This window comes from Martes martes (genome assembly GCF_963455335.1).
Source record: "Martes martes genome assembly, chromosome: 17".
Taxonomy (NCBI): Eukaryota; Metazoa; Chordata; class Mammalia; order Carnivora; family Mustelidae; genus Martes; species Martes martes.
In genome coordinates this window covers 42,894,370-42,915,392 of record NC_137905.1, presented here as the reverse complement: position 1 = coordinate 42,915,392, position 21,023 = coordinate 42,894,370, and the positions used below count along the sequence as shown (strand labels likewise).

General features: G+C 53.9%; 1 protein-coding gene across 5 annotated transcripts in view; it reads right to left on the bottom strand.

Moving 5' to 3' along the window:
- Nucleotides 1–32: 32 nt before the first annotated feature.
- Nucleotides 33–21,023, bottom strand: part of WDR62 (WD repeat domain 62) — a gene marked incomplete at its 5' end in the record, with an annotated part of 46,255 nt that continues 25,264 nt past the window's right edge. For 3 of the 5 annotated variants that reach the window (XM_080827910.1, XM_080827912.1, XM_080827914.1), the window contains 22 exons: nucleotides 33–1,256; nucleotides 1,351–1,508; nucleotides 2,063–2,716; nucleotides 2,882–2,942; nucleotides 3,024–3,165; nucleotides 3,280–3,391; nucleotides 3,668–3,802; nucleotides 4,104–4,214; nucleotides 4,556–4,659; nucleotides 4,944–5,071; nucleotides 6,063–6,281; nucleotides 8,088–8,140; nucleotides 10,459–10,592; nucleotides 11,638–11,763; nucleotides 12,422–12,485; nucleotides 12,581–12,692; nucleotides 13,316–13,391; nucleotides 14,239–14,360; nucleotides 14,442–14,509; nucleotides 17,053–17,178; nucleotides 18,766–18,857; nucleotides 19,959–20,137. In XM_080827910.1, coding sequence (XP_080684036.1) covers nucleotides 996–1,256; nucleotides 1,351–1,508; nucleotides 2,063–2,716; nucleotides 2,882–2,942; nucleotides 3,024–3,165; nucleotides 3,280–3,391; nucleotides 3,668–3,802; nucleotides 4,104–4,214; nucleotides 4,556–4,659; nucleotides 4,944–5,071; nucleotides 6,063–6,281; nucleotides 8,088–8,140; nucleotides 10,459–10,592; nucleotides 11,638–11,763; nucleotides 12,422–12,485; nucleotides 12,581–12,692; nucleotides 13,316–13,391; nucleotides 14,239–14,360; nucleotides 14,442–14,509; nucleotides 17,053–17,178; nucleotides 18,766–18,857; nucleotides 19,959–20,137 — 3,237 coding nt within the window. In that variant the 3' untranslated portion in view covers nucleotides 33–995. Of the gene's footprint in view, nucleotides 1,257–1,350; nucleotides 1,509–2,062; nucleotides 2,717–2,881; nucleotides 2,943–3,023; nucleotides 3,166–3,279; nucleotides 3,392–3,639; nucleotides 3,803–4,103; nucleotides 4,215–4,555; nucleotides 4,660–4,943; nucleotides 5,072–6,062; nucleotides 6,282–8,087; nucleotides 8,141–10,458; nucleotides 10,593–11,637; nucleotides 11,764–12,421; nucleotides 12,486–12,580; nucleotides 12,693–13,315; nucleotides 13,392–14,238; nucleotides 14,361–14,441; nucleotides 14,510–17,052; nucleotides 17,179–18,765; nucleotides 18,858–19,958; nucleotides 20,138–21,023 lie in introns of all 5 variants that reach the window. The other 2 variants (XM_080827911.1, XM_080827913.1) reach the window with 2 other exon arrangements.

Below are 21,023 nucleotides of genomic sequence, written 5' to 3'. Positions count from 1 at the left end.
ACAAACAGGTGCCCAGCAGGATTTTTCAAACAGCACGATTGGTTGTGATGTGTGTCAATGTTTCTAGAGACAGCAGAGGGCCCTCCCTTGCCGGCTTCCTTTTTAGAGAGAATTGGGACAGTGGGGGCTTTTGTGGTCACAAGAGTGGTCACAGTTCTTGGCAGACATACCACACGGCTAGATGCCTGCTGCCTGGGGAAGCTGGTACCACAGCTGGGAGCTCATGGATTGAATCTGGATAGAGTCCTGCTGGGGAAAGAATTCCTTGTCCCAGCTGCTGGATGGTCTGGGCATGTTGCCCGATTACCCAGTGAGCTTGCTGGGTTCTCCTCTATTTCCACTGCTGCAGGCGGGGACAAAAGTCTGGACCTCATAGGATCCAACCTGGGCTTGGCCTGGGGGCCACAAACCAGTGGGGTGGCAGTGTGTGTCCTGGGAGCCAGGGTCTGGCACATGGTGATGGCAGTGGCTCTAGTGGGTTCTTGGGCACCAGTAAGGGGACAGGGAGGAAGGGCTGGCCCCTCCTTGGGAAAATAGCTGGGCCCCCCCTGGGTAAGGACCCCAGCTGACTCCAGAGCAGCTCCGTGGGGATGGATGACATGGGATCCAGGTGTTGGGATCGTCATTATTGCAGTTCCCAAATTTCTTGGGAATGTTGGTCCCACTGAGGGAGTCCTGAACAAGACAGGGCGCTGGGGCTGATGTCCCCCAGGTGAGACAGGAAGAGGAAGAGCAGGTGAGGGCACAACATTAGGTGGCCATCACCTGCTGCATACAAATGTCATCCCTTCCGAAGTTCATCGACCCACGTTCCCCAGGCTGGCCTGACACAACACTGCTGTCCACCCTCCTTCCCCAGCATCCACGTGAGGGGGCTCTGTGCAGGCACCCCGAAAGGCACCAGGAATCATTCCTCTAAGCTGTCAGTTTATTTGCTTAAGACACCTAGTTCTTCCGAAGCAGCAGGGCTGTCGTGGAGAGGGGGCTGCCGGCCCTCAGTCTCCCCGTGCCTTCCTCCGCACGGCCTGCACCAGCAGCTCCGAGTAGTGTTCCAGCAGGGCGTGCAAGTCTGGGCTGGCCAGGGGGCACAGTGTCGTTGGGGAGAGGGCACCCGGGCTGCGCTGGGCCTGGGCCACGTCAGTCCCAACCAGCCAGTCACTGGCCTCTAACTGGTTACGGATCCAAAGAAAGGTAGAGGTCAGCTCGGCCCGTGCCTGCTGCTGCTGGTCAGTGCTCACAGGGTCACTGGAGACCACCTGCAGAGGGTACCAAATTTGTCAGGGGCCACCCAGCCCCAGCAGCCCCGGGGAGCCGCCCAGCCCTCTCCTCTGGCCCCAGGGCTGCACTCACCAGGTGGTAAAGGTCCAGGGCTTCTTGGAAGGCAGTCTGCAGTCTGTGCACGACGGTGCTCACGCTGCTCAGCTCAAGGGGAGCTGGGGGCAGGACCCTGGCTGGCACCCCAGGCTCCTCCCAGTGTCCAGGGCTGCCCTGGACCAGACTGAGGGCATCTGGGGCTAGAGGGGAGGGAATGAGAAAGACACTTCCACTTTTTAGCTGATCTGAGAGAGCTAGGGTGGCCCGGCTGATCCCAACGGCTGTCCTTCTGCCTGGAAGGCTCCCCTCGGTCCGCTAAGGCTCGCTTCATTTCCACTCTGCTCAAATGCCCCTTACTCCTTGAAGCCTTTTCTCATTTTCCTGCTTAAAACTGTAACCACTGCACCCCCCCACCTTCTCACTCCCTAAACCCTTTCTCTTATTTCTGTCCTTAGCACATACGCCTTTGGGATACTCTTAACCCTTTGCTTTCCATTCAGTCTGGCCATCTCCCCACTGAAGGTGTCCACTCTTCGTAGTCTTGTTGACGACCATGCCCCATGTGCCCAGGGTCTACAACAAAGCCCAACACATATGAAGTGCTCACTAAATATCTAAATGAACCTACGAACAAATAAATGAATGGAGCAACCCCTGTGACCGGGTCAAGTGGCCACCTTTGGATCTAAGCCAGCTGTACATGGGAAGAGCCTGGGGGACAGTCCCTTGCCCCAAGAGTGGTACTTACCAGAGGTGGGCTCCAGGAAGGAGTTGACGCTGCCAGGGACCCCAGGCCTGGCCTCTGGAAGTGGGGTGCTATTGGGGTGGGCAGGGGTGTTGAGGGGCCCAGGGACCAGGAGCCTTGGGAGAAAGGTGGAATTGTGGAGCTTCAGGGAGCTTGCGTCCATGGGGCTGGGGACTGGGAAGGTGGCTGTTGTGACGGTGACACTGGGCTGGGTGGCCGCAGATTCCAGTGGGGGAGAGGGCAGCAAGAGCTTGTCACAGATGCTTGACAGGGTCAGCCTCAGGCTGGCCCGGGCCTCGTGGTTGCCCCAGGACGACAAGGCAGGTTCTCGGCACTCGCTGTTAGAACTGGGCGCTGCCATGGTGGGGATGGCCTGGAGCTCCCGACCCAGGGACGCCAGGTCCCCCATGGAGGAGGGCCTGTGGAGTGGCCTGGCCAGCTCAGCCAGGACAGGGCCCTCATTGTCCTCAAGGGAGATGCTGCGTGGCATCTTGGCACGGGAGCTAGCTGTGGCCTCCATGTAGGGGTGGGTGGAGGGGCCGTGGACACCCTGAGCCAGGCCCGGAGTGGGTAGTGCTGTGGGCGTCGAAGGCTTCCCGTCAGTGGGCAGCGCTGAGGAGGAGGGGGCACAGGGTGCCCGGCCTGGGAGGCAGGGGGCTGTAAAGGAAGTGGCCAGCTCACTCTCACAGCCCAGCCACAGAGCTGATATACGGGGGCCCTCCCCACGTGGCTTCGGGGTCTGAGGGGACCCTGCCCATCCCTGCTGCCCCATGGTTCTGATGGGCATCCAGGGCCATTTGTCTGCCAGTGGGGGGCACTCACTCAGTGGGTGCCAGGCCTCCAGGGTCTCAAGGGGCTCCTCAGCCTTCTTCCCAGCGAGGACCTGCATGCACAGCCATGAGGTGAGGACAAAGCCTCTGGGCTCCCAACCCCAAGTCCTGAGGGAGGTGGTCCCAGTACTCACGTTGGTCCTGCCTGGGGAGGTGTTGCCAGTGCCTGCTCTCAGAGGCTCTGCTCTGGACTGGCTGCCCCCAAGCTCTGTGAACTTGACCTCTGGAGACTTTACCAGGTGCAGGGGCAGCTGGGGAGGGAAGCTGTGGGTGAACCTGTGGGAAGGAAACCAGGCAGTCATTGCTTTCCTGGGGGTCCCTGAGGGGATGCAGCCCCACCCTGGGGGATAGAGAGAGATGGGGGTGGGGTGAGGGTTCACCGGCTCTTACCTGGATGTCTTCTGGAGGCGTGAAAGGAACTGGGCCGAGATGCTCAGCCGGGGATTGAACAAGTCCTCAGTCTCCGAGGCCTCCAAGTCTCTCAGGGATCCATGGAAGAGCTCTAGAAGATACCCAGGGAGCCCTCAGAATCCCTCCAGCCACCCAGCCCTGGGCCCAGGAAGGCCCGCAGACCAGCAGGTGGATCCCCAGAAACACCGTCAATAGACCACACACATGCCTGGGGAGCAAACACAGTAGGGAGAGGAGCCTGCGAGGCTCAGTCCTTATGAGAAAATGCAAAGCCTTCCTACTACCCTTGCCAGCCCTGCAAGGAAGCCCTACCCGAGACACCCACACCGTGCCCAGCACTGGATGGCCTGCCCTGGCAGGGCCCTACCCTCGGGGTGAGCGTCGGTGAGCGTCTCGAAGTGGTGGCGGAGGAACTTCTCCTGCTCAGGGGTCTGGGGCAGGGAGCCGTTGGGTATGCCTGGCACCTCGGGCTGGGATAACTCTTCTGCGGTACCTGGGCATCCTGGGGAGAGGCGAAGGGAGGCGAAGGGGGCGAGGAGAGAATTGTCAACACCGTGAGTCACAGCAGACGCCCAGACAAAGACGCCAGACACTTAACAATGGAGAAAACTGGACTCGCCCATCACACACCCTGTTACCACTAGACCGAGGAGAAAGTAATGGCTCCACCTTCTGGGCAAGGAAATGGAGGCTTAGTGGGCATTAAGTGCGGGGCTGATGTGGGGAAAGTGATTATCTAGCACGACCATCCATCCCCTAGCGAGTCCCATCCACCATCTTCCCCACATCTGGGCCCTGCTCACCCGATGTGGGGGGCATCACCATGTCAAACCGAGGGCCCGGGGCTGGCCGTGGTGGGGGGGACTGGGTAGTGGTGAAGCTGCACTCCAAGTCGGCCTCGGATTCTCCCGAGTCTGGAGGGGCAGAGCGGGAGTCAGGAGCCGAAAGCCAGACTCTCACTGGGGGAGTCAGGTAGGCAGGGCTTCAGTTTTCCAATCTGGAGAATGGGGGTAATGATACCCACTCTCCATTTTTATGGACCAGCAAGTTTACACTTCGAGGAAGTGGCAGAGCTGGGCTCCTGCCAGTAGGGCAGCTGGGCTTGAGAACCCTCAGGTCACAGCAGGGGCCATGTCTGCCTCTGTGATAGACTCTGAGCTTTAGGGAGACTGAGTCAGGGTCACTATTAAAACCCAGAAAGGGGCTTTGGCTGGACAAACAGACTACTGCGGGGTCTCTGCGTGCTGCCACTCACCCTCAGGTGGGCTCTGATCCTTCGGGCCGATGGAGGAGACTCTGAGGTAGGAGTCACCTTGGTGGTCTCTGGGCTCCCCCTCGATGTCCTCCGTGCTGTACTCACTGCAGTGCCAGGGAGGGTGGGGTGAGGGAATGAGAACATGCTAGGTAGTAAGCAGCTGGCCTGCACCCCGAGGCCCTAGACATGTGTGCTCTGGTCCTGCTGAGCACTGCCTCGCCTCGCCTCCCTCCTGCAAGGGCTCCCTGCACCTCCACCTGGAACCAGGGAAACTGAGGCTGCAGGGCCAGGCTCCCGTGCCACCCGCCTTACTGCTCCTCCCACTTCTGCAGGCCCATGGCAGTTTTTCCAATGCCTTAAGGCTTCCCCTGGTGCAGAGGACACCCACCTGTCTGCCCCTGTGACCGTCACCTCTGCCTCCAGGGAGTAAATGATGAGCTCGCTGTCTTCGGAGGACTCCCTCTGTAGGGGCAGGAAGGATGGATGCCCACAGCCAACCTCCTGGGGACTCTCCGACTGTGGGGTGAGGGGGCACTGCCATCGGAGGCGGCCTGGCAGCCAGGGCCCCCTGCAAGCTGCCAGCTGTGGCACCGACACCCACGGTAACAGGAAAGACGGGCTGGGCCCTCACTGTGAGCCAGGGCCTCGGCCAAGTGACGTGCTCATCCGGAGCTCATTCTGCGCTCCTCCGTCATGACCATCAACCAGCCCCTTACGGGTAAGGCTCTGACCCTCCAAGAGTCGATTTGTATGACATTCAAGAACAGACAAATGAATCCTTGGCGAGAGGCCAGAAGGCTGGTTACCTCAGGTGGGAGTACTGATTAGGAGGGGCTCAAGGGGGTCTTCCAGAAGATAGAAAATACTCGATATTTTGGCCTGGGTGGAGGATACATAGGTGTATACAGAGGTAATTGTCAAGCTGTATACCTACGATTGGTACACACAAGTGTATGTGTGTATTTCACAATAAAAAGGATAGTTTATACAATAGAATAAAAAATAATTTTGTTTGGACAATAACAGAACAAGAGCTGAAGTTGCCTCAGGACTTCTGAGGGCCCAGGCCCCATTCTTAGTGCTGGATTCCTGTCAAAGCCCTCCGAGGGCTTTCTTTTTATGCCCATTTTTTAGAAATTCCACCCCCCCCAGGGTTTTCTTTTTTTTAATGACCATTTCTTTTCTGAAAGCAGAAGCCTAGAGAAGCAAGTCTTGTGGCAAGTCTCACACAGCAGAGAAGGGTTAGGACCCCGGCTCTACCTGCTCAAATGTCCCTCCCTGTCCTCCCAGCCAGTCACCAAGGGACCCGGCTCCCAGCCTCCTGGGAAGTCTCACCTGCACCAGAGGCAGGGCCTCACCCTCCTTCCCTCCACCATGTCATGTAATTATCTCGCACCCCTAGAGTGAAACACTCAGCTCGATTTCCAAAATGAGACTGCCGAGGCCCCAAGTCCTGGGCGGGCAGTCACAGTGCGGGGACTGTGGGCTGGGCTGGGGTGGCCCGTACCTCACTCAGTATGGCCGCCAGGCTCTGGGGCTCCACTGTATCCAGAATCGAGTCCTCCAGGCTCTCGGGCTTCATGGGGGTGAAGTAGCAATCTAGGTCGCGGGCATCCAGGATGGTCTTGAGGGGCTCCTGGTCAGCCCGCTCCGCCCAGCGGCCATGTGGCTGGTAGCTGCGCTTGGCATGGAAGGCTGAGCCATCTGCCACGTCATCGTCGCCTAGCTGAGGGTGACAGGGGATGGTCAGGCAGCTAGCCAAGAGCTCACCAACTCTGATGGGAGCCAGGGACTCTACATGGACTCCATCCAGTCTCTTGGCTTTAAACACCACTCAGCAACAGCCTCCAGAGAAACATCTCCAGCCCGAATCTGTTAAATTCCAGACACGCATCTGCAACTACTCTACACTATACAGATCCTTAGTGATATTTGAAAGCGAACATGTTGAAAGTACTCCTGATCCCCACAGATCGGCTCCTCCTAAAGCCTTATTCTCGCCTGTTGCTCAGGCCCCAAAACCTTGAGGTTGTCCTTCATTCTTATACTGTCCCTCAGACTCCACATCGCATTTCTTCAGCAAATTCCCTCACCTCTGCCATCCAAACACATCCAAGATATGGCCACTTCTCTAATCCTGGTCCTGCCCAGTGTTGCCTCCACGTTAAGACTATGGCTTGAGAGACAGTGGAGGGTGTGTGCTTAAGATCTCGGCTCTGGAGCAGCCCATGTCTTTGAATTCCTAGCTGTGTGACCCCGACAAGTTACTTAACTTCTCTGGGCCTCAGCTTCTCCATGTGTGAAATAAGGATATGAAAAGCTCCTACATCTCACTGGGGATTAAGTGAGATAATACATATAAAATACTTGGAAGAGAGCCTATGACTCTGTGTGCTGTGTGTATTTGTTGAAAGGAATCCCACCTGTAGCATTCACGGATAAGGGGAAGCTTGGGGTCTTGAGAGGCCTGGTCTGCAGGGGAGGGGACAGCAGGGAGGATTTCCCTGAGGAGCTGACAGAGTCTGATCTGAGGACTGACACTGTTACTGAAATAAATCATCCAACCTCGGGTGTAGAATTCTGCACTAGCTTCTAACCCACTGGCTCCTAGCCTGCCCCTCCGCTAAGTAACAATCAATCATTCGATCCTAATATCATCTTCTTTCTCTCACATCCAGTCATTTGGTTCCACCTTCAAAATCTATCCAGTCTCCCACCTCTCTTGCCTGCATGATCCCAACAGTCTCCTCCCAGGCCCCCTGCTTGCCCCTGATGTTCACACTTGATGCTACACCATGACCTTCCTCAGCTCAGAGCCCTCCCTTGCCTCCATCTCACTCGGTGCCAGGGGCAAAAATAAGTGGGGTGGACAATGAGGAGTGTTTAGGGAACGCACCACAGTCCACACGGTGCCATACCATCTGGCCTCCGACCCCTCTCTCCCCAATCCTGTCCCTCATTCACCCTCAAACCAGGCAGCTGGGCCTCCCTGTACCTCTTTGAACATGCTAATAGGCACAATCCTGTCTCATGGTCTCTGTCTTGCATACTGCTCTTTTCCAGGAACATTCTTTCCCAGGAACTGCTCTTCTCCCTTGTTTCAACTCTGTTCAAATATTACCCTCCCAGAGAGGCTTTTTCTGTTTATCCTAAAATCGTTGTCCCCTTTCCCCATTGCTTGTTATTTTCCTTCTCAATTTTCTTCCTCCACAGCACTTATCAGCTCCCAAAATACTATACAACTCACTGATGTGGATACTGTCCACGTCCCACCCTAGAAAATGAGCCTGTGAAGGCCTGCCTCGCTCCCTGCCGTAAGGAATGCTCAGAACAAGGCTGGCCCAGGGGAGGTGTTCGCTCTGTGTGTTACATGAATGAAGGACTGTCTAAGCAGAGACTGGAAGGATGATGGGGTTCTCCAGGGGAAGGAGAGATGCAGGGAGGGAAACGGGCTTCCAGAAGAAAGAAGAGCATGAGGGAGAGCACCCCTACTTTGCCAGCCATAGGTGCCCCGGTCTCCAGGCAGACTCACCAGCCGCTTTGCCCAGAGGGGCAGTTTGCCATTGGTCAGCAGACAACGAGGATCTGGAGAGACACAGAATCCATGAAGAGAGAATAAACAACCCAACAGACAAACAGGCAACGTGCATAAATCGGCAATTCTCCAAAGAGACAATACAAGGAACAGACAGAAAGACCAAAAGATGCTCAACCTTATTAATTGACAGGAAAATGCAAATTTACACAACGGACCAAAATTAAAATGCTTTATATTATCAAGTGTTGGCAGAAGCATGGGAGAGCGGAGGGCTTAAGCTGACTGCTAGGTGGGGCAGTAACATGATGTGGGGACCCTGGGGGTCTCTTTTGAAATAAAAAGTGTACTAAACGCCAGCCCTCACCTCCATCCTGGAGAAACTCTCACATGTGCCTGGAGAGACCTAGGAGTGGTCAGCATGGCCTTATCACAAAGGTGCACAGTTAGAAAACCCTAAATGTCCTTCCAGAGGCAAATACCTTAAAATATCCTACTATGCTGCTGGTTAAAAGAGGGAGGCCTGTGGGGCATCTAGGTGGCTCTTTCGGTTGAGCATCTGACTCAATTTTGGCTCAGGCTCCGGTCATGATCTCAGGATGCTGAGATCCAGTCCTGTGCCCGATTCCCCACTCAGCGTGGCGTCTGCTTGAGACTCTCTCCCTCTCCCTCTACCCACCCCCACCCCCACCACTCATCATCTCTCTAAATACATACAATCCTTAAAAAAGAGGGAGTCCTGCTTTGTATCCATCAATAGGTGAATATTACTTCCTGTTTTCTTTTTTAAAGAGGTTATTCATTTGAGAGAGATTGATATTTCTTCTCTTTTTCAAAAAAGATTTTATTTAGGGGCACCTGGGTGGCTCAGTGGGTTAAGCTCTGCCTTTGGCTCAGGTCATGATCTCAGCGTCCTGGGATTGAGCCCCGCATCAGGCTCTCTGCTCAGTGGGGAGCCTGCTTCTCCCTCTCTCTGCCTGCCTGCTTGTGATTTCACTCTGTTAAATAAATAAATAAAATCTTAAAAAGATTTTGTTTATTTGAGAGAGAGCATGCGCGCAAGCATGAGGAGCAGAAGGGGAGGGGAAGGAAGAGGAAAGGAATCATAGGCAGACTCCACACTGAGCAGAGAGCCTGATGTAGGGCTTGATCTCATGACCCCGAGATCACAACCTGAGCTGAAACCAAGAGTCAGACTGACTGAGCGACCCAGGCACCCTGAAAAGATACTTCTGAGAGGAAAAAGCTACTGAATGATATCTATAGTAGAATACAATTTATGTACATAAATATGACATGTTCTAATGGCTGTGTACATATGCATATTAACGTTCAGGAAAAGGCCTATAAGGACTCATAAGAAACTGACAGAAGCGGCTACCCTGGAGAGAACATGGGATTGGGTGTGAGGGTGGCAACAAAGAAAATTTGCTTACTCTGATTTTTTTCCAAGGCTGAATTCTTACGTTACTGTTAACTACTGTCTAGTTAGCCCCTGTTGGCAGAGGACCCTGCCCCACACTGAAAGCCCCCAGCCTCTCTTAGCTGGAGCAACCATGGCCGATGGAACCTGAGAGAAGCCTGCGGGGAGCTTCTGGGCAAGTGTCCTCTCCAAAGGAGGTTGGAAGAGGGACTGTTCTATGCAACCAGCAGCCATCTTGCACCCATGAGGGCCTAAGCCAAGGCAACATGCAGAAGGGCAGAAATTTAGAGAAAGCCTGGCCTGCTATAAAGTCATTGAGCTACAGTTCTCCCTTCTGCCTGAACAAACAGAATATGTTGTCTTCTGGTTAACAGCACCTTGTTTTTCCCCTGGGACATCCCCTACACCCCTACCCACCCTCTTGGGTCACATGGCTCCAGTGCCCTTCAGGGATGACCACATGACTTAGGCCTGGCCAATCAGAGCTACAGGCTCAGAAATGGCCACCATGACTCACACTGGAAATGTGAGTCACAACCCCAGGCTTTTGCTTGAGCTACAGGGAAAGAGATGCTCTCTTCTCTAGAGTTTTTTCACCTAGAGCTGCTGGGGGGACTCTGCCACCAGGAAAGAGAAAGTCTGCCTGAGAGCAAAGCCAATGTGGAGAAAAGCAATGCCAAAAGGTGGAGAAAAATAAATTCCTTTAACATCACCTGACGACAGGGGTCCAGCTATTGCCTGAAGCCAATAACGTGATTTTCAGGCATACGGACCAATAAATTCTCTTTCCAGCTGAAGCCACTGGGAATCTGGCTGCTATTATGCTGAGGAAGTCCTGACTGATATGGTTATTGAGCTTCATTTCCACGGGGTGGGCGAAACCCAGCAACGATCCCTACACCAAGAGTTCAAATAGGGCCCCTTCGGATGGACCCCTTTCCCAACCTGGGTCCAAGCTCTCTTTGGATGGTGTCTTCAGCAACTCTTCCGGTTCACACTCTTCCTCCTGCTCATCCTCTGTCTGCTCTCCAGGGCTCAAGGAGCAAATCTCACTGGGCGCAGATGTATAGGTCTCCTGTCTGAGGCCAGGAATGAGAACGGCAAGGAGAGAAATAGGTAAAAGGGGTAGTGGTGGGAGGGACAGGGAGGTGTCTAGGGCTGGGCCCTGTGCTAGCTTCCATATGCACATATTACTGATCTGGTCAGGATGGTGCTGGGAGATCTCCCTGTCACACCTGCTCTGCTGGAAATATCACCATAATAAATGAGATATTACAAAGACTGCGCTCAAAAAATAAGACAAACTCTCTAAGGGCCATAGCCAGGGGACAGAAAGCAAAGCAGATAGTGGGGGCTTTAGTACTAGTACTAGTACTAAGTGTACTTCATTCTGGGGAGTGTGTATGGGGGGGTAGCAATAAGGTTTTATCTCTTTTGGAGTACAGGACCCTAAAACACGCCTGACACAAGGTGGGCACTGGAGGGCACCTGGGGCAATGTGGAAGCCTCAAAACCAGGAGCTGAGAGGAGTTCCCCATGTCCTTGGTACCTAGATGGGCAAGACCTCCAATACTATGCAGGACGGGAGGCTCATGTGCAGGTCTGGTCCCTGCGGGGAGGCAACGGCAAAGCCTCAAGGCAGAGAAAGGCAAGGACAGCTCCAGAGGCAGGAGAGAGGATAAGCCCCGAAATCTTCCACTCGAGTGAGACCTCCAAACTAAAATCCCTAACCAAAAATTAGAATACGACTCCACTCCAAATAAAACTGGTCTTGCAGCATAAAAACGTTGAAGAGTAAGGACCCTCTGCCAGAGCCTTCCCTTCTCACTGCACACTGGGTCGGGGGCCTCCTCCGGTCCCCACAGTTCCCTGGAGCTCCTTCCCCCATCACAGTGCTCACAGGCTCTCCATTTTGCTTTTCCACTTCAAAACCCTTCTCCCATATACTTTCAAAAACTTGTACTCAAAATCTGTTTCCTCATCAAGGCCACGGCTGCACACAAGCAGGGCCTAGGGCCGTCCTGGCCATGGCTGCCTTTGGTGTCACTCCTCAGGGGGCCCAGGGCAGGAAGACACTGCTCTGGCAGACAGACAAATGGTGGAGGGCTAGGTCACTGCCAGGACCTGGGCTGGCTGCTCCACTTCCCGTCCTTCATGTGCTGCTGCTGCTGCTCTCGGTGGTCGATCTCCAGCAAGTGCTGCTTCATGCAGTTCGTGATCTCCGGGCCCAGGTGCCAGATGAACACGCAGCTGCAGAGGCCAGAGAGAGATGCGGAAGGGAGAGCAACAGGAGACACAGAAGCCGTCAGACCCTGGAGCCCCCTGGGTTACCACAGCCAAGACCCCATTCCCTGGCCCCTCCCAGAAAACACCCGCCTTCCATTTGGGGTCGGGGCAGGGGTTCCAGGCCACATGGGGTCTACACCCTGGGCGGGGTTCAAAGCCTCCCAGCCAACCAGGACCTGTTCTGAAGTCCTCAAAGCTCAAGGAAAGGGGCTGGGGAAGGACTGTAATAAACCAAAGGGAGCAACAAGAGAGACTTCTTTGGGCACCAACCACATGCTAAGGACTTTATATGCCACCTCATTTGATTCTCACTGCATAATTGTCCAGGATGCTGGGATCATCTTTTACAGATGAGCAAACTGAGGCTTAGAGATGGGAAATAACCTGCTCAAGATGCCACATAAGTGGCAGATGTGTGATCTCCTGGCTGCGTGTGACACCAAGGTCCATACCGTCAAAGGAGAGAGCTGTAAGGTGGCGCCCTCGGCAGAGCTCTCTGCATGGGCAGGGCAGTCCGGGAGCGTGGTGTTCCCGCTGTCTGAGCCCCTGCGCTCCCCACAGCAACGGTCTTGCCCACTCCCAGGGGGAGGCCAGCTAGAGGCAGCTTGCAGAGTTTTCCCACCTGTCTCCGGATACTGTGATCAAATGACGACAGTCGTAGGTGAACTTCATGCCGGTAACGATTTCTGAAAGCAGAGCAGAGAAGCTGTGCTGCCCTTCTGAGTCAGAAGGCTGTGTGGGGGCGTGCGAGGAGGTGTCCCACACAGGGAGGCACACCCACCTGAGTGACCAAACATCTTGGCAACGCACTCGCCCGAGTAAAAGTCAATCACCGAGATGCTTTTGTCAGAGCAGCTGGTGGCCAGGAAGGTGCCTGAGGGGTCCACGTGGACCTGGGAAGAAGAGGACCCCTGTGACAGCGGGGCTGGCTGCTTCTTCCCTATGGCGAGGCCGGGTCACAGCCTCCCTGGTGAGGATGGAACTCCTGCTTCCATTTCACAGGTGAAAAAACGACCAGCCAGGCCCTGGGTCAAGCACTGTACATGTGCAGACTGATTTCTCCCAGAGAAAAACCCTGTGATGGAGGTTCTTTCTATCTGCATTTTACAGGTGATGAAACAGGCTTCAGAGGACGATGCTTGCCCAAGGTCATAGCCCGAGACAGAGCTGCGAGAGTCTGACCTTGAAGCCTGAACTCATAACTCCCCTCCTCCAGAGGCTCTGAGAAGGTCCCCCAGGCCTCTTGGGTTGTTCTCACCACACCGTGGCCACTCAAAACAGAAACCACTTAAATGTCCTGGTTTGGGAAATGGCTCAGTAAATAAAGGTAAACTAGTCGGGGATACCACCCCCCAAGCTCCCAAGCAACCTTGGTCAGCCAGGCCGCAGTGGGTGCTGGCCAGCTTGTGACCCTTTGGTCAGGTGCTCAGGAGGCCACAGGTCTCAGGTGGCCCGTCAGGGCAGCAGGCAGATGGGGGGATGTGCGCGCTTTCCACCCGGGGCCCCAGCTACTCACCTTGAGCAGGGACCCTTCGTCACCCTGTGAGCCCTTGTAGCACTTCTTCTGCTTCCCATTCACGGTGTTGTAGACTCTGGGGAGGTGGGGGCACAACGTGGCCAACATGGCCCTGCCCACTTGCCCCCTCTTGCATTCTGGTTCCAGCCTTACCAACCGTCTTCCTCACCCCTGGAAGTCCCTTGCGCCCCCCTCAGCCCCCGTCTGATCCCTGGAGAATGAGATGCCATCTCAGGCTGAGGTCATGGAGGTTATGTACTGGGGTACCCACGGAGTCCGTGTCCGTTGAGCTAATGTCTGTCTTCCCCGCTACAGAGCAAGCAGGGTGCCTGGCCCTCCGTTTGAATGAGCAGACGCAAGAGATGGAGAACCTCTTGGCACAAGCTCTCCCCTCCCCCGGCTCATTCCTCCACATCCTTCCCAGTCTCAGCTCAGATGCTCCTTCCATCAAGCCCTGCTTGATCCCCAGGTGGGATCAGGTGTCTGGACACCCCCCCCCAAGTCCCCTGGGCTCTCCCAGCCCTGACTGCTCCATGCTGTCACCGTCTAGCAAGGTGTCCATCTTGCCTCGCTTGGACTGGGTGTTCTGTGAAGGCAGGGCCCGAGGCTGCCCTGCTCGCTGCTGCATCTCTTGCACCGTCTGTCCCAGCTTGGGAGCTCAGGGAATGTAGGTGAGTGAATGAACTGAGCCACATCAGCACCTCTGAGTCAGCCCACACAGAACTCTGGAGACCCAGAAGGAACCCCTTTGCTGACCTGGAGGCTAGGCCTGGGTGAGCCCAGCTCCTAAGAAACAGCCGCTGGGTCCCTCCACAGAGCCTAGCTCCTGAGGGACCAGATGAGCAGGGGGAAGAAAACAGACCCAACCAGGCTCTACTCAGAAACCAGTCCGGGCCGACTCAGAGCCCAGGGAAGCTCCTTACCTCACATTGCGGTCCTGGCAGGCCACAGCCACATACTTTTGGGTGATGTCAATGTCCATGTCATACAAGGTGGTCTTCTCTGCCACGTGGTGGGTGCGGACAAAGTGTAGTCCATCCGAGGTCTGGCAGGGCAGGCGGGGCCTTCAGAGGATGCCCCCGACAAGCTGCCCACCCCAGCCCTCAAGGAGGCCAACCCACTCTACCTGCTGGGCACTGCGAAAGTAGATGCTCTTGTCAGCCCCACAGCTGATCATCTGGATGTCTCTATTGCCTGGAGGAGAAGGAAGGGGTGCATTAGGCAAGACTGGGCCACTGCCGAGCCTGACTGGGGGCAGGCATCCTAGCTAGGGAGCTCACTGCTGGGGAACTCTGCTGCAGGTCAGGGAGGGATTCCTGGAGGTGGTGAATGGGTGCTGGGTGCAGGTGGTATTCTAAGATGTGAGCTGTGTGAGGTGGGACAGACAGAGCAGTGGCTTGGCAGATCTCTGCAGAGCAAGGGCAGATAGGGAAACAGGCCAGGGACACAGAAAGGGCACCAGGTATGATCTGGGATTTGAAAAGGTGATTTGGGCAACTGAGGGGAGGCAGGACCAAAGCAGGGAGCAAGTGGTGACAGGCAGACCAGTGGGAGATCCAGGCCATCCTGAGCACCTCAGGTCAGGGCCCATGCTACACGGGTCTCCCCTCCTGACTGCTCACCGGCCATTCCACTGTACAGGTGTGAACCTGGGGCTGAGAGTCACACAGTCCTGCCCCAGGGCACACAGAGAGTCAGGACAGGGCCAAGATTAGACGCAGGCATTTTCTGGCTAAACACTGTGCTCTGAGCCCAGGCTTTCTTTCCATGCCTCAGTTTCCTGTCTGTACAATGGGCCTATGACAGCTCCCAGCCCATGGAGTTTTGTGAAGCCTGTGGACGTGTGGCTGCCTCCTGGTAAGCACTCTACATATTCTTGACTTTCTTCTTTCTTTATAGATTAGAATACTAACAGCACAAATACCTCAGAGTCGTGGTGAGGATGTGAGGACCGAACAGATGTAAAACACTGAGATAAATTTTAACAACCTGGCACCACAGACCCGCTCTTTCACGGCAGGACATCTGAGTGGGCGCAGGCCTGACACACAAGCTGTCACTCTGGTAGGAGTCACTGGCCCCCAGAAGGGAGTGAGTCCTGTGTGGGCGAGCAAGTGTGACCTGGGAGGGCCCCAGAGAGGCCTGCAAGTTACTGGTAATGTTCTGTTTCTGTGGGGTGGGGAGCCCAAGCACTTAGCAGTGTTAGAACACAGAGATCAGAACAGTCACTGGTTATAAACAATACGTGTGTCTGTTCTGGTGCATACTCACTGATTATGAACCTTGACGGGAAGTTCATTGTATTATTCCATAAACTACACATATTGTATTCATTTGTTTGGATATGTTTCAGATAAAACTGTTAAAGTCTGAATCCTTTTTTAGCAAGGCAGCTGCTGTTAGGTTTCGACTGGCTGGAGCCCAGTTTATACGAAAATTGTCCATGTTTTGAGAAAAGCCCAGCTGGAACAGGGCACTCAGGAGCTGGGTCTAGGACTTATGTCTTGTCAGACTAGCTGGGGGCTCTGATGAAAACCCACACCCCGCAGAAGGTGGCCTTAAGGACCAATTCCTGGGCTACCCCTTGGACTGTCATCACCGCTCTTAGATCCATTCATGAAAGCTGAGGTCACTGGTGGCCAAACTGTTAGGCTTACTGATTTATTCTAACTAACTCTATCCCACGGAATGAATAGGTTTTTAAAGATGTCTGAGAAATTTTGGCTATCTTCAACAAGACACGTCAAACACTGTTAACTTTTGTCCATTGTTAACTTGTTTTAGCTACAGAGAGGTAGGGCAGGAAGTGGGGAGGACCAAGGGTCATTAATACCTTCTCAGCCGCAAGATTACATGTAAAAAAATTCTTCAGAGTCAAGAACTTAGAGTGAGTACATGGATATATTCTCTCCATGAACAGATTCTTCTGGAATATAGTTTTGAATATGCTCTTGGGTTCTGATCAGTTAAACCCTACAGGACGGGCCTCCTCTCCCCTCGGAATCCATTAGAGCCAAGGACCTCCATGCTGAATCTTTCCAGTCTAGAGGAAATCCCTTTGATCTCCTAATTGAGTGTGGGCTTTAAAGGACAGCCTTAGGCAAGATCTAAGCCTGCACCTCTTGGCTGTGTGACTCCAGCTGTGCGCGGGGTAAGGAAGGGGCTAAGTGCGGTACAAGGATCCTCGCCAGCACAGAATTAGCTTCCAGTAATTTTCACGGTCACCTATTTTCCTGCCAAGGTCACCAGTGTCCATGTTGCCCTCTCACAGGATTGGCATCCTGATTTCCTTTGGGGCAACAACATTCACCTAATTCCAGTCCTCCTGGATCAGAGGCAGAGGCAGGTGTGGGCTGGGGAGCACTTGAGTCACACCTGCCCCAAGAAAACACCCCAAAGCCCTGACACTGGAAACTGTTCTGAAAAGCGCAGGTGCCTCAAGCCAGCACAACAGAAGTCAGCGCCAGATTTCTGCCAAAACTGACAGAAAGAGGGGAAGTCTCCTTCCAGTGGTACAGAGATAACCCAGATGCTGCCCACTGCAGAAAGGCGCAGCTGACAGTCTTGATAAGGAGAAACAAAACAAAACAAAACAAAAAAGCAACCTTTGAATCCAGCTGGGTGTGAATCGAGCTTCCTTTTCCCTTTTTTGTTTAAACTAAAGAGAGTTTTGCTGTTACTTGTAGCCAAAGGAGCGCACCAAACAAGGCGGAGGAAGCAGGGAGGAAGGGGCTCACCAGCAAACTTGATGGCCGTGATGGAGGAGGAGTGGTCATCCAGGGTCTGCTCCAGGTTGTAGTTCTTCTCCACATTCAGCACGTGGATCAGTCGGTCCCGACTGGCTGAGGCCAGCAAGGTCAGCCCTGTGAGTGGACAGGGTATCCCTGGGTTCCCAGGCGGCCGCTTGATGCCCCTAGCCTCCTAGACAGCAGCATGACTGGCTTTCCTGGCCCTGAAGAAGGGGGCTCTGGTTCTATACCTGCAGCCAACTTGCCCCCAAACCCAAAAAGGGGCTATTCCCTCAGCTCTCTGTAGTGTTCCCCAGAGCCCCCCCAAATCCTGGCATTTCACACCTACTGCCACCAGTTGGGGGATGAATCTTGAGGTACCCACGGACACTCTGTCACCCGTGCCCACAGCAGACATCGTCACAGAGCCCAGCACTCCTTCCTGCCAAGTCCAAATCTTGGGCATGCCATGTGAAGCCCTGCCAACTTCTCAGTCTCCCCAGAACGCTTTTCCCTCCCTCTCTGCACTCTGGCTACAAGGGTCTTGACCTGATCCTACTGACAGCCCACTGCCACACCTCCTTCTGCCAGAGCGCCCCCTCAGACAGCACTTACCCTGGTCGCCTGGCACATCTGAGTGCGAGCACATGACCTGAGGCAGAGGGGAGCTCAGGAAGGACGTACTGAGTGAAGAGAGACCTCAAGAGAAATTGGTGGGACAGAGGGTGCAGGGAAACGAAGAAGGAAGAAAGAGCATGGGAAAGATTGCTAACTGATCAGGACATGACTCTGCCTAAGTTCTGTTCCTGTCAAAAATGTATCAGCAGAATGAAAAATCATGAGGAAAACAGAAAAACTCAAATGGAAGGAGATTCTACAAAATGACTGGTCTATAGTCTGCAGAAAGCCAAGTCATAAAGACAAAGGCTGTGGAAATGTTCCAGAAAAAAGTGATAAAAGAGCTATGAAAACTAAAGTGTGAACCCAGACAGGAGAAACAAAGGTGCGATCCAGGATAATACCGGGACAACCAGCAAAATGGGAATAAGGACCAGAAAAGAGAGGACAGTAGAAGATAGAGTGAAACGCCCACATTTGATAGGAGCACGTGGTCATATAAATGGATGTCTTCACCGACCCACTGAAGAGTGAAAGGTCAAGCCTTCAACTTACTAACAAGTCAGCAAAAGGAATGTATATGCTAGTATTTCACTAATGTGAGAGTACGTATACACGCGTGCACAAACATGGAGAAAGAAATGGAGATGGGGAAGCAGATAAAGGCATGCACACAATCACACGAATCAGACGGAATTTAGAAGAAAAATAACCTGAGGAATCTGGGTGAAGAGAACATGGGTATTTATTCTAATTCTCTTGCAATTTTTCTGTAGGCATCCATCTTTTTCTAAATAATATGTTTGATATTATTTGATATCTAATGTGATCTATAACTGTTGATCTAGCCATACAGTCTCTCATTCGATGTTCACCTCTTTAACCTGAGCGCTGTTCAGGACACTGGGAACCAGGGCAAGCAGCTCCAGCCCAGTCCTGCCTGCCAGAGTCTCGAATCCTGGAGTCCCAGCTACCCCGGTCACAGGGCCCAGTGGCAGGGGCGCTTACTCTCACCCCCAGCCCCACCAGACATCAACTAGCCGTCTCTGTGGCCCTGCTGGGGGGCTGCTCCCCTACCTTCCCCCGCCACCCACAGAGGTTTACCAGTCTCAGGCTTGGAGTACTCCAGACACAGCACCTCGGCATCATGGGCCTCCACCTTGACCAGTTCATCCATGAAGTGCAGCTCGTGGATCCTGGGAGACACACACTGTCCACTGTACCCTGCCCAGAGTCCCCACAGGTGCTCTGCCACTGCTCGGAAAGGTCAGAGCTCCAGCCCCGCAACATGGGGAACTCCCTGCCCTGGCCAACCAGTCTAGAGACACCCAACCATTCTTCTTGTCTAGAAACCTGCTATCTTAAAGGCGGCAGTGCCAAGCCTGGGGCACCTAAGTGGGCACCCCGCCCTTATGGGTCCATGCACCAGGTCTAGGACAATCCTCTGGGTGGGGATGGGGCCAAGGGTCAGAGGTCACACTCAAGGATTGGACCTATGGGTAGGGAATACTTGATTCCAATCTCTCATTCTTAAAGACTCTCAAATCTAAACTTTCCTGAAATGCTCTCTCCAAATGAAAAAAACCAACCAATAGGCCATCTAGGATGATATCTATATCTATGATGATCATCTATATCATCTAGGATGATATAAGACACAGTCATCCCAGGTCCTCCACTCTTCCTGTGTAATCTTAGCTTAACCACTGGCCTTTCCTGCGTGGGGGCTGCCCCTTTAAGATGGAGCACATGACACCCCCCACTTCTTCACTGGCCTCAGCACCCAGGTGGTCACAGCTGCCATTCCTCAACTTAAGCCTGGTCCCCATGAGAGCACTCACATTCTGTCAGCACCTACTGGGCTGGAAACATCTTTTAAAAAAGTCCGTAATGTGGGTAAACAGCCTGAGCCCTCAAATGTCCCATCCTCCCGACTCCCTCCCGGTGCCACCAGGGCCCTCCATGCTCCAGCTGGCATCCTCTCTGACTGTTCAGCACTGGTGTCACGTGGCTGGTAAAAGTGTCACCTTACCCTACAATGCAAGCTTGCCTGTCTACCACACAGGCACCGTTCGCAAGCCCAGCTGTTGAGGTGCTGGGAGCTACCCTATTTCAGCCTTCTGGAAGATACCTCTCAGCTTAGGGTCTCAGGGATGGCTGGTTTCCAGACTGCCATTCACAGTCCCTCATTCCCAATGGGGAAGCAGAGGTGCTGAGGCCAAGGCTCCTTCCCTTCAACCTCAGGACCAAAGCCCGAGCTGGGAAGCGTACACCAGTCCCCTCCAGGGCTCACTTGCCTCAGATTTCCACTTCGGTCGCCTGAAGCCAAGTGCTGGCCATCAGGACTGACCTGCATGACTCGCACGCCAGCCTTCACGTCCACAGGTGTCCCATTCTCACTCCCCCGGTCGGGGAAGTGGGACATGTCCTGCAGGTGCTGGATGTCATTCTCTACGTACACTACCTTCAGCAGGGTCTGTGGGAAGGAGAGGGCTGAGGTCAGTGCTCTCGGGAGGTCTGAAGCACCTCTGTGATTCTGTCTCCCAGCGGCCCATCTCCTGTTCCTCATCAGTAACGGAACTCCACATTTAACCTTCTGACTCGGAATAACTGTTTCCCAGCCTCCCTTGCAGCTAGACCAGGCTCTGTGAATAAATTCTGGTCAATGAGATGTAAAACAAGCGAGAACCCTTCTACTCCCTTTTCGTTTGTCCTGTTACCTGGAGCTCCAGCAGCCATACTGGAGGACAAGGACAAGGGCTACTCCAAAGGGGCAGAGTGGAGAGCTGAAGGCTCTCTAAGGGCCTCCTGCAGCTGCCAAGACAGCTTGGACTGGTTACCCCCAGACTATTTTTATGGGTCAAATAACCAAACTTTCACCTCTTATTTTGGGTTTTCTATTGTATGCAGCCAAATATAACATGTATATCACGGGTGTGGAAGAGAAAATGGTAGTACTGGGTTGGGGAGGTATGGGGGGTAAAGGGGCACCTGCTATACACACCCTGCATTAAGGGCCTTTTTTGTTCTAGCCACACTGACCGCTCAGGTTTTCCAACTCACCGAACTCTTTCCTACCTCAGGGCCTTTGCACAGGCTATTGCCTTGGCATAGGACACTCTTCCCTCCCCTCTTTACTCATTCTAATCTTCCATACGTCAGCTCAGTTTTCTCTTCCTCTAGGAAGCTGCCCCTGACACCATAGATAAAATCAGATGACACTGTTATATATCCTACCAGCACTTCATAATTTTCTTTCATGGTGCTTATCATGCTTACGACTCTATCATAGGGGTGCCAGGGTGGCTCAGTTGGTTAAGAGTCCAATTCTTGATTTCAGCTCAGGTCATGATCTTAGGGTC